General features: G+C 43.1%; 2 protein-coding genes across 2 annotated transcripts; both read right to left on the bottom strand.

The window, feature by feature from the left end:
- Positions 1-4,410: 4,410 nt before the first annotated feature.
- On the bottom strand, positions 4,411-5,286 carry LOC140896737 (olfactory receptor 6F1-like). Its single transcript, XM_073308785.1, has one exon. The coding sequence runs from the start codon at positions 5,284-5,286 to the stop codon at positions 4,411-4,413; it is 876 nt and encodes a 291-aa protein (XP_073164886.1).
- Positions 5,287-11,454: 6,168 nt separating this feature from the next.
- LOC140896736 (olfactory receptor 6Q1-like) lies at positions 11,455-12,243 on the bottom strand (the record flags this gene model as incomplete). The annotated part of the gene is given in 1 exon segment (XM_073308784.2): positions 11,455-12,243. A coding segment is annotated over 1 exon segment (789 nt), but the record flags the coding sequence as incomplete, so codon positions are not given.
- Positions 12,244-12,912: the final 669 nt, after the last annotated feature.

Below are 12,912 nucleotides of genomic sequence, written 5' to 3'. Positions count from 1 at the left end.
GTGCAAACCCCCTGCCTTTCGGGTCTACTCCCTGAAGAAGGGAGCATTGTTAGCTGATTACCTGTTCCCGGAATCTGAAGATCAAAGGCCCATGCTGTATAAAGGAAAGACTAACCTATGTATGCAGCTTCTTGTTCTGAGCTAAAGCCAAGGAGGAAAGTATTCTGGTGCGAGCCAGTACGATGTACCAACAAGAAGCTGGTACCAGCCCTCACACAGCTGACGTTAATGTCAGCGTTTTAATGTTATTGCCCCTTCCCACCCCGGGCCACCAAAAGGGGTGGCCAAAAGGGGCAGCTGCCCCAGGGCCTGCAATTTAAAAGCACCTGGGGCTCCGGCCACTGCCGCAGTAGTAGAGGCCAGAGCCCCAGGCCCTTTTGAATCAGTACCGGAGCCCCAGGCAGCACAGATGGGCTAGCTGGGGGTGGCTGACCCCCCAGCCCCGCCCCTTGTGGGGGCCTGCAGACAGGCACCCTTACCAGTAAGAGTTTAATATTACTTTTACCCTTTGCTAAAGCTGTTATGAAATTGTAACCACAGAAAAAACCCTGGGTGGACTTTCAAGGACTGACTCCTAACTGATCCTGAGGTTTATGTGGGGTGGTCTCTGGTAGGCTCATTAATATGTGTGTAGGTTCTTTTATTGTTTTAAGATGTTTCCTCTATAATGCTTTCACCTGAACAATAAATGTGACATGGCTGTGTGGTAATTATAACTATGGGCAATTACACGATTTATAGCCTCTGGAGAGAGAGCAGAGTGCAGACACAAGCCTTTTAGGACTTTCTGCAAATAACACAGGGTACGCAGGGAATAGCAGCCTGAAAAAAACTCCAGTCAGGAGCTGAGGATCCAGAGTCCTAAATGTTGGTTCCATTGCTGGACCACAGAGGGGCAATACAGGTACGGTTGCTGTGGGCTGTAACTGTAGAATCCCTGTCTTCTTGCCATGTGCTCAACTTGCCATGTGCTCCATCCCTCAGCCCTGCTCACCCCACTTGTGGGCCCCCGAGCAGGAAAACCACTGAAACAATTAAAGCATCAAACATGCTATTTTGGGTGATGAAGTATGATTATTGATTTTAAGCCTCTATGTAATTTATAAGCACAATCCCTCTGACTTCCAATGGCATTTGTCCTCCTAAATCATGTATGTGCTTTTGTAAACTCCCACAAAGACCCTGATCCATGTTCTATTTACTATAAGTGACTTCAGTGAGAGCTGGCTCACTAATTACTTTGCAGGGTCAGCTCTAGAGTTCACTGTTGCTTAGTAGGTAGAGCCTTGCTTGCTTGCTTGCTTGTTTTGTCATTGCTAGAGATGGATGATCTTGACCAAATTGTAAGCCCCATTGCAGAATGGATGTGTGGCAGCAGTCCCAAGATCTCATGCATTTGTTTCTTATTATGGTCTTTTGCTATTTAGACACATTCTGAGCTGTATGTGAAGGAAAATACTTTTCACCCAACTTGTTTATCTAAGTTGGCCTGGAAAAACTGCCATCAACAACTTGCTTTGAGAGAACCTCAACCTGCTTCTCTATGCAGTCAGTGCTGCCACTGCTGCTGCTGATGATGCTGATGATTAAAAATAATGACATTTTATTTCTCCATCAAAATATTGATTCACTTCAGAACAATGGGCAAGTACACTTTCCAAACAGATTGATAGACAGATAGATAGATGTGTCTATATTTTGATTGAGAGAGCAAGAGAAGAAGAGAGAAAATATTTTGATTACTACAACCATACATTTACTCAAGTAAAGATGGGGGAATGTCTCTAGATAATCCCTGTTGACCTATATACTGACATACTCACAATGAAGAGCAACTTATTCTTTAAGTCCCATCAGTTACAATGAGCCACTTCTGGAGTAAGTTCCCACTCAACAGGAACAAGAGTGATAGATAGTTGACAATGTAAACAGCAAACACTTGTCAAATAGCAGTCAAGTTCTGCCTGGAATTTTCAAAGGAGCCTAATGGAGTTAGATGGCCAGTACTTTTAGGATCCATTCAGAATCCTAACTATGGTTTCTATCCCACTGAAAGATAAAATGTTGGGATTTTCAAAAGAATATTTTGGAAGGTTGGACATATGACCAGGGAAGAGTATAAAAATATTGCTCGGGCATGTAGGAATGTTATCAGGAGGGCCAAATCGCACCTGGAGCTGCAGCTAGCCAGAGATGTCAAGAGTAACAAGAAGGGTTTCTTCAGGTATGTTGGCAACAAGAAGAAAGCCAAGGAATGTGTGGGCCCCTTACTGAATGAGGGAGGCAACCTAGTGACAGAGGATGTGGAAAAAGCTAATGTACTCAATGCTTTTTTTGCCTCTGTTTTCACTAACAAGGTCAGCTCCCAGACTGCTGCGCTGGGCATCACAAAATGGGGAAGAGATGGCCAGCCCTCTGTGGAGATAGAGGTGGTTAGGGACTATTTAGAAAAGCTGGACGTGCACAAGTCCATGGGGCCGGACGAGTTGCATCCGAGAGTGCTGAAGGAATTGGCGGCTGTGATTGCAGAGCCATTGGCCATTATCTTTGAAAACTCGTGGCGAACCGGGGAAGTCCCGGATGACTGGAAAAAGGCTAATGTAGTGCCAATCTTTAAAAAAGGGAAGAAGGAGGATCCTGGGAACTACAGGCCAGTCAGCCTCACCTCAGTCCCTGGAAAAATCATGGAGCAGGTCCTCAAAGAATCAATCCTGAAGCACTTGCATGAGAGGAAAGTGATCAGGAACAGCCAGCATGGATTCACCAAGGGAAGGTCATGCCTGACTAATCTAATCGCCTTTTATGATGAATCATAGAATCATAGAATATCAGGGTTGGAAGGGACCCCAGAAGGTCATCTAGTCCAACCCCCTGCTCAAAGCAGGACCAATTCCCAGTTAAATCATCCCAGCCAGGGCTTTGTCAAGCCTGACCTTAAAAACCTCTAAGGAAGGAGATTCTACCACCTCCCTAGGTAACGCATTCCAGTGTTTCACCACCCTCTTAGTGAAAAAGTTTTTCCTAATATCCAATCTAAACCTCCCCAAAGAGATTACTGGTTCTGTGGATGAAGGGAAAGCAGTGGATGTATTGTTTCTTGACTTTAGCAAAGCTTTTGACACGGTCTCCCACAGTATTCTTGTCAGCAAGTTAAGGAAGTATGGGCTGGATGAATGCACTACAAGGTGGGTAGAAAGCTGGCTAGATTGTTGGGCTCAACGGGTAGTGATCAATGGCTCCATATCTAGTTGGCAGCCGGTATCAAGTGGAGTACCCCAAGGGTCGGTCCTGGGGCCGGTTTTGTTCAATATCTTCATAAATGATCTGGAGGATGGTGTGGATTGCACTCTCAGCAAATTTGCGGATGATACTAAACTGGGAGGAGTGGTAGATACGCTGGAGGGGAGGGATAGGATACAGAAAGACCTAGACAAATTGGAGGATTGGGCCAAAAGAAATCTGATGAGGTTCAATAAGGATAAGTGCAGGGTCCTGCACTTAGGACGGAAGAACCCAATGCACAGCTACAGACTAGGGACCGAATGGCTAGGCAGCAGTTCTGTGGAAAAGGACCTAGGGGTGACAGTGGACGAGAAGCTGGATATGAGTCAGCAGTGTGCCCTTGTTGCCAAGAAGGCCAATGGCATTTTGGGATGTATAAGTAGGGGCATAGCGAGCAGATCGAGGGACGTGATCGTTCCCCTCTATTCAACATTGGTGAGGCCTCATCTGGAGTTCTGTGTCCTGTTTTGGGCCCCACACTTCAAGAAGGATGTGGATAAATTGGAGAGAGTCCAGCGAAGGGCAACAAAAATGATTAGGGGACTGGAACACATGAGTTATGAGGAGAGGCTGAGGGAGCTGGGATTGTTTAGCCTGCAGAAGAGAAGAATGAGGGGGGATTTGATAGCTGCTTTCAACTACCTGAAAGGGGGTTCCAAAGAGGATGGCTCTAGACTGTTCTCAATGGTAGCAGATGACAGAACGAGGAGTAATGGTCTCAAGTTGCAGTGGGGGAGGTTTAGATTGGATATTAGGAAAAACTTTTTCACTAAGAGGGTGGTGAAACACTGGAATGCGTTACCTAGGGAGGTGGTAGAATCTCCTTCCTTAGAGGTTTTTAAGGTCAGGCTTGACAAAGCCCTGGCTGGGATGATTTGCCTGGGAATTGGTCCGGCTTCGAGCAGGGGGTTGGACTAGATGACCTTCTGGGGTCCCTTCCAACCCTGATATTCTATGATTCTATGATTCTATGATCAGTGATTTAGGAACACAAATCCAATTGAAAATATATTGGTAAATCCTCAGCAATGCCTAAATAACTTAAGAGCATGAGTCTAATTGAAAGTCAGTGAACATCGGCCATAGGATCCGAAGTCACTCTGGCAATTTTGGAAATCCACTCCAATTTCACGTTCTACTTAACACCCTCATAGATAGCAGTGTGGTCCTTCCATATTGCCATCTCATTCTAGCAAAAGATTTCCATATGGCTTTTTTCACATCTTTATTCCTTAGAGTATAGATGAGAGGGTTTAGCAGTGTGGTAATGACACAATAGAAGACAGACACCACTTTGCCTAAACCAAAAGAATATGTGCTCAGGGGCCTGACATAGGTGAAGATGATGGTCCCATAGTAGATGGTCACCACAGTGAGGTGAGAGGCACAAGTGGAGAAGGTCTTTTTCCGAGCTTTGGCAGATGTTAGCTTCACGATGTTGGCTATGATGTTGATGTAGGAAGACATGGTGAGCAAGAAGGAGCTCAGGATGACCACAGAGCTGCAGGTGTATCCAATAGCCTCCTGAATGTAAGTGTCAGAGCAAGACAGTTTGAAGATTGGGTCTGAGTCGCAGAAGAAGTGGTTGATTTCCTGAGGCCCACAGAATGAGAGCCAGGAGATTAGAACTGTGGGCAAGAGTGGGGAGAGGAATCCACCAACCCAGGATCTGGTGGAGAGGTAGAAGCACAACCTGTGGTTCATGATGGTTGTATAATGCAGTGGGCTGCAGATTGCCAAGGAGCAGTCGTAGGCCATGACAGCCAGGAAAAAGTATTCAGTGGCTCCTAGAGAGAAGAAGAAGTAATACTGAGTCACACATCTGTTTACTGTGATGGTGATGCTCCTGGACAAGATGTTGGCCAGCAGTTTGGAAACAGTGATCGATGTGTACCAGATCTCTAGGAAGGAGAGTTTCCCCAGGAAGAAGTACATGGGGATATGGAGGAGAGGTTCTGCCAGGATGATGACGATGATGAGAAAATTTCCCACGAGTGACAGCATGTAAATGGACAAGATGAATGAAAGAGGAGAACCTGGAGATTCTGGAGGCTGCTAAATCCCAGGAAGATGAATTCCTTCACTGTGTTTTGGTTTGCTTTTTCCCTGGCTGCATGGCAGTTAATCTGGGAAGAGGGGACGAGATCAATGGAATGATTCAACACTAGCAAACACAGGGTAGTAAATAGAATATTCCTATGGATATAAAATAGAGATGGACCAGAGCCCCAGGTCCAAACACCTCAGACTAACCAGAATTTAATATCCTGATCTGAATGTTGTGCCTGGCTCCTTAGTCTGTACTGATGAAGATCCCAGATAGGGTTACTTTCAAACTCTGAATCCATTGCAGATCAGAACACTGTGCCAGGTTGCAGGACACTTTATTTACATTGGGTAGCACTGGCTTATCTGAATGTTCCCATTGACTTCATGTGAATAACTGTTCACTCCTGTGATGAGAAGATTCACAGTTCAGCCTTTAGGCATATTAGGTCAATTTCTAATATAAACATCAGTGTGAGGTACCATAATTCAATAACCATGTTACTTGGATCTGAATCATGAAGTCATCACTCAGACCTTACTCAAAGCTATACTGACAATGGTATTTAGGTGCCAAAAGTTGCAGATCAATGCCGAGTGGAATATACAAAAGTGCCTAAATGATTTAGGCACCTAACTCTAATTAACATTCTGGGAGTAGGATGACTAACTCATTTAAGCACTTGTGAAAATCTCACTTGGCACCTATCCATACCATTCGGTGCCTAAATATCTCAGAAAATCTGGCCCTCAGTCCTTATTTGGGGGCAGATGCTGGTGACCTTTAGACAGGTTGAGTAGTACCTTGTTTTTTTAATAAACCAAATGAAGAAAAGGGAATTGTGCATGAAGGGAAGCACTATGTGGTATGAGTAAGACTGCTAAAATCTTTTCTTTAGAACATCCATGGTCTTTCCTCCGTCAAATTAACCACTGAAAACAGTAATTGAATTCTGTAGCTCCTAATCAGTCCTTTCATTTCTTTTCCTTTCCTGCTCATATTTCTAATTTTCCTCCTTCACCTCCAATAATTTAATAATATTAAATGCCAAAAGTTTATTATTTTTAGGAGTAACTTCATTGTAGACCCCCATGGAAGATGATAACACATACATACATAGAAATACACAAATAGGCATATACACAAATAGACATTCGCAAACTGAGAAAGAAACACAGGTGCACAGACATAAACAAATCATTGGGCTATAGATTCAGTCTCTCTCTATCTCTTTCTCTCTCTCATAACACTCTTTGAAGGGTCTTGATTTCATCCTAATGTGTTTTTCCCCCACAAAAATGAATTATTGTTTTCCGGCCAGCCCTACTCAACCCTAACCTGAAATGAGTAATTTGGCCCAGAGCCTCAAAGTATTTAGGCTCCTAACAACCTCTGAAGTCTACAACCTCTGAGGACCTGGGCCTTTCTCAATTCTATTTGCATGAGTATAAAGTATTTAACTAAATCAGTTTGCCGACTGAGATCCGAAGATATTGATTATGATGACAGGATAATGGTCTAGGAGGAAATGGATGGACACCATAGAATCATTACACACAAACACACACCCTACAGCCTTCAGACTGCCATGGAGGTCAATGACTATCAACCCAGGTTTGACTGAATGATAAGCAACTTTGAAACTAACAGAAATTGATTAGATAGATAGATAGATAGATAGATAGATAGATCTGTCAATTTTGTGGTGTAATTGGTCTCCATCCTACATTTCCATCCCTTTCTCCCATACATATGGTAAATTGAAAGAGAAATAAATACTCTTTAGCAGATCCCCCACTGGGATAAATCAGTGTAGCTTCATTGCAGTAAAAGGAAATGAATCCATTTATATCTGTTGAGGGTTGACTCAAAAGGTCTATTCTATTCTATTGTATTCTATTCTACCACATCCATATCCATGACCTCTGAACATCCTTCTTGCTTTTTCTAGTTTTGTGTGTGTCATAAATATAAAGGGAAGGGTAATCACCTTTAAAATCCCTCCTGGCCAGAGGAAAAATCCTTTCACCTGTAAAGGGTTAAGAAGCTAAAGGTAACCTCACTGGCACCTGACCAAAATGACCAATGAGGAGACAAGATACTTTCAAAAGCTGGGAGGAGGGAGAAAAACAAAGGGTCTGTGTCTGTCTGTGTGATGCTTTTGCCAGGGACAGAACAGGAATGGAGTCTTAGAACTTAGTAAGTAATCTAGCTAGATATGCGTTAGATTATGATTTCTTTAAATGGCTGAGAAATTAAGTTGTGCTGAATAGAATGACTATTCCTGTCCGTGTGTCTTTTTTGTAACTTAAGGTTTTACCTAGAGGGCTTCTCTATGTTTTGAATCTAATTACCCTGTAAGGTACTTACCATCCTGATTTTACAGAGATGATTCTTTTTTACTTCTATTAAAAGTCTTCTTGTAAGGAAACTGAATGCTTTTTTCATTGTTCTAAGATCCAAGGGTTTGGGTCTGTGGTCACCTATGCAAATTGGTGAGAATTTTTACCAAACCTTCCCCAGGAAGTGGGGTGTAAGAGTTGGGAGGATTTTGGGGGCAAAGACATTTCCAAACAACATTTTCTCAGGAACCCAGATAAAGTTTGGTGGTGGCAGTGGAAGTCCAAGGGCAAAGGGTAAAATAGTTTGTGCCTTGGGGAAGTTTTAACCTAAGCTGGTAAAAGTAAGCTTAGGAGGTTTTCATCCAGGTCCCCACAGCTGTACCCTAGAGTTCAGAGTGGGGAAGGAACCTTGACAGCGTGTGTGTGTGTGTGTCTGTGTGTGATACCCTACCTTTCTGCACCTTAGATTTTGGTTTTACATGCATCTTCAACAGGGAGCTCTTGCTTTCTGAGATCTAACTATACAAGCGGAGATCTGGCATTTATCCCAGTTTATTAGAGAAAACCCTTGGGAATCTGAGCTCTCTCTGAATACAGAATTTGTAAAAGACATAGATACAAATATTTCCATAGTTTAATTGGGCAAAGGCTAGTGTGATTGAGTATTTACATTACTGTATCAGTTTAAATGTCAAGAAACAGAAACTTCTGTTTTGAGAGAAGTCACACTAGAGAGGAAGGATGGTGTTATGTTAAAAATGCTGGGCTGGAACTCAGGAGGTCCTGGGTAAATTCCTGGCTCTGCCACAGAATCCTTGTATGATTTTGTGTGAGTCACAGAAGCCAAACTTTTGAATACATTCTGCCAGCTGTTCCCATTGACTCCAACAGAGAAACACCAGTTTACAATTGTTGTAAAACAGAACAAAATTAATGGAGTTGTGCTGGTTTACAGCATTTGCAATTTGTGAAGAATGTGGGGCTACTTGTAATATGTTATTAATATTATTTGTTCCATCAGTCTGTCTGAGTGTTGTTGTCATAGAGTTTAGGGCCAGGAGGGACCACCCCATCATCTGGCCTGACCTCCTGAATAGCAAAGGTCATCAATCCCAACCATCCACCCCCACACTAACCCAACAGATAATATGATTACAAGGAGTTAATTCAAACAGGGGTTAGTTGCATATATTCAAGAAAAGGGGCACAGTTTTAGATACCCTCTCCCATTTACTGATACTTATAGGACAATACAGGTATAATTCACTTTGAAGTTTTACTTCGGTTGATCTTACTTGTTTTGGCAGGGAAGATGGGAGACCCAACACAGGAGGTATTCAAGATGGAAAAATTGAAGCAAAAAACTTTTGGGTGAATAAAAGGACAGTCTTTGAAGGCCAAGGGAGTGTGAATGAGGGATGACTGGGGAGCAGACTGAACGCCAGGCCTCAAGGAAAAAGGACTTTGGGATAAGTTAGACCTACCTCAGCCATTAGAGATGTGAATAGGCCTTTTATTCTGTTACCATTATTTTCTCTTGTTATGCTTTGTTCCTACTGTAGAGATTCTGGGTATGTCTACACCAGAAATGCTATAGTATTGCAGCTGTGTCATGTAGACATTTATTACAGTTATGGAAGGGATCTTCCATTTCTGTAGAAAATCCACCTCTCCAAGAGGCAGTAGCTAGGTGGATGGAAGAAGTCTTCTTTCGACCTAGCAGTGTCCACACCAGGGCTTAGGCTGGCTTAATGACATGGCATAGGGAGTGAAATTTTTCACAGCCCTGAAAGATGTAGTTAAGCTGACCTAACTTTTTAGTGTAGACCAGGCCTAAGATTCATAGATTGATAGATTCCATGGTGCAGAAGAGACCATTGTGACCTTCTAGTCTGACCCTCTTATCAATGCAGTACAAAGAACTTCCCCAGTATAAGTCTTTCTCAACTAGAGCAAATCTTCAACAATACAGTGTTTGGAAAAGGCTGTTTCCCAGTTTCCTGTCCGTCCCCCTCCTTAGCTGGTATAATTATACCTGAAATGCACACCCTCAGTCCCACCCCTTATAATGTATGGTCATGTTCCATTTTGGAGGGTCGTGAGTCTGGGATCTTCGTCCCACCTCTTTTGTATCCCATAGGACGGGTCAGGAGTGAGGTTGTGTTCTGGCCAAGGCCAGGCTTTTCTTTGGCTTTTAATGTGTCTTATGGCTCACCCCACAACTCTCTTGCCCCTCCTAATTGATTATTTGACCTTGGCTTGAGAGTGAAGGCAGGCAGCTTTCCAGTATATTCTCATAATTACACTCCCACCATACCCTGTAACACTTTTAACTGTTATTATTTGTTCCCATTTGTCAAGGATCCTTCCCCACTCTGAACTCTAGGGTACAGATGTGGGGACCTGCATGAAAACCTCCTAAGCTTCCTTTTACCAGCTTAGGTTAAAACTTCCCCAAGGTACAAACTATTTTACCCTTTGCCCTTGGACTTCCACTGCCACCACCAAACTTTATCTGGGTTCCTGAAAAAATGGAGTTTGGAAACGTCTTTCCCCCCAAAATCCTCCCAACCCTTTCACCCCACTTCCTGGGGAAGGTTTGGTAAAAATCCTCACCAATTTACATAGGTGACCACAGACCCAAACCCTTGGATCTTAGAACAATGAAAAAGCATTCAGTTTCCTTACAAGAAGCCTTTTAATAGAAGTAAAAAAGAATCACCTCTGTAAAATCAGGATGGTAAATACCTTACAGGGTAATTAGATTCAAAACATAGAGAATCCCTCTAGGCAAAACTTTAAGTTACAAAAAAAACACACAGACAGAAATATTCATTCTGTTCAGCACAGCTATTTTCTCAGCCATTTAAAGAAATCATAATCTAACACATACCTAGCTAGATTACTTACCAAGTTCTAAGACTCCATTCCTGTTCTGTCCCCGGCCAAAGCATCACACAGACAGACAAAGACCCTTTGTTTTTCTCCCTCCTCCCAGCTTTTGAAAGTATCTTGTCTCCTTATTGGTCATTTTGGTGCCAGCAGGTGCCAGTGAGGTTACCTTTAGCTTCTTAACCCTTTACAGGTGAAAGGATTTTTCCTCTGGCCGGGAGAGATTTTAAAGGGGTTTACCCTTCCCTTTATATTTATGACACCATTATACTAACAAACCCATCTGACTGGGCAGAAACAACACACACAGTGTCTTTGTCCTTTGTTCACACATGATAGTATAAGATATAGGAGTATCAAAAAGTCAAACCCAAAATTCTATCCCAGGCTCACAAACAGGCCTATATACTAACACACAGGATCCCACTGCCGGAGAGGTGATGGCAAGAGGGCCGTAAACTAGAGGGGTACAGCCTGAGAGACCAGAGAGCGGTCAAAGGTGAAGCCATGGTGAACTTTTTGCAAATGAAACTCTCTGTAAAATGTAATTGCAGATAGAATAATTTGGTTAGGATGCCCAGAGTAAAGCTTCACATCTTGCAAAAAATTACAATAAGAACTTTAATGGACAATGGGAGGCAGGACCGCATATTTACCTGAAAAAAACTGGCACCTTCTAACTGCCATTTGGGTCACTACTTATTCCAGGGGAAGGACACTCTCTACTCAGCAATCCATGCTACTCACTGCAGCACAATGTCCCCTGATACTATTCTGGGCATTGGAGTAAAATCTGTTGGGTAGAGGAAAGTGCATTCTACTGAGCCACCCATTCTGCTCACAGTAGCACAGCGCCTCCCTAGTGCTGCCCTATGGTAATCAGGGCTTTTCTCAGAGACTTTTCATTTCCCTGTTCCTGAGACTATAAACCATGGGATTTATCAAGGGGGTGACCACTGTATAAAACACCGACACTACTTTGCCTAGGTTGAAGGACTGATTGACCCCTGGCCGGACATACATGAAAATAATGGTCCCATAATAGATGGAAACCACAGTGAGGTGGGATGCACAGGTGGAGAAGGGCTTCTTCCACTCCTTGCCTGAAGATATCTTGAGGAGCGCACCCACAATGTGAACATAAGAAGCTATGGTGAACGTGAAGGAGCACAGGATCACAATAGAGGTGAACGTGTATCCAGCCACTTGCTGGATATAGGTGTCGGCACAGGAGAGTCAGAAGAGCGGGTCTGCATCACAGAAGAAATGGTCTATCTTGTCAGGGCCACAGAAGGGGAGCTTGGAAATCATGAGGGTAGGCAGCAAGGGGGAGAGGAAGCCAAAGACCCAACAGGCAATGGCCAGGTTGAGAGAGAGCCTGTGGTTCATGAGACCGCTGTACTGCAATGGATTACATATGGCCAAGTATCGATCATAGGCCATGGCGGCCAAAAGGAAGCATTCGGTGGCCCCTAGAGAGAAGAAGTAATATTGAGCAATGCAGCCAACCACAGTGATGCTGGGTCTCCTGGACAGGAAATTGGAGAGCATCTTTGGGACAGTGACTGAAGTGTAGAAGACCTCCAGGCAGGACAAGTTGCAGAGGAAAAAGTACAGAGGTGTGTGGAGTTGACGATTCCACAGTGTCAATGCAACAATGAGGGAATTCGCAACCAGGAATGTGGTTTAGATGGTTAGAAAGACCAAGAATAGGGACATCTTCACCACCCATTGACTAGTGAATCCCAGTAACATGAATTCTCTCACCACTGTCTGGTTGTTCTGTTCCATGTCTCCATTATTCCTGAAACCTGAGAGATGCACAGAATCACAGAAGTTAGACATATGGTGGTTCAAATACTATCTCAGCCATAAGTTATCGGAAGAGAAAGAGAGGGAGAGATAAAGAGAGAGAGAGATGTCATTCTGGTTTCAATATTTTTATAGATAACATGATTAAAAACAGTATCAGAATTGTAACTGATTTTTTTTGTTTACTGAAAAATGGGGCTGTGGTAAATGAAAATTAGCAAATACTATAAATACATATTATGAATAAAAGGGTATGTTGAGCTAGGCAACCTTAGTCTGACATAAATCGTGGGCAAAATAAATGAAAGACTGGTACAGATTTAAACTGATAAAGAATTAGAGGGTAGGAATATAATTAAAATGGATGTAATTCAAACAAAGTGTGTTTTAATACAGCCAAATGTAATGCTATACAACTAGGAACAAGGATTGCAGGCTAGACCTACAGAACAGAGGACTGTATCATGGAAAGCAGTGACTCTGAAAAGGATATAGTTGTTGTAGTAAGATGAGGCCCTGAAAAATGAACCCTTGGTA

Source organism: Lepidochelys kempii, chromosome 13 (genome assembly GCF_965140285.1).
Source record: "Lepidochelys kempii isolate rLepKem1 chromosome 13, rLepKem1.hap1, whole genome shotgun sequence".
NCBI classification, from domain to species: domain Eukaryota; kingdom Metazoa; phylum Chordata; order Testudines; family Cheloniidae; genus Lepidochelys; species Lepidochelys kempii.
Note: the sequence above shows the minus strand (reverse complement) of the source record. Positions and strands in the feature narration are given on the sequence as shown.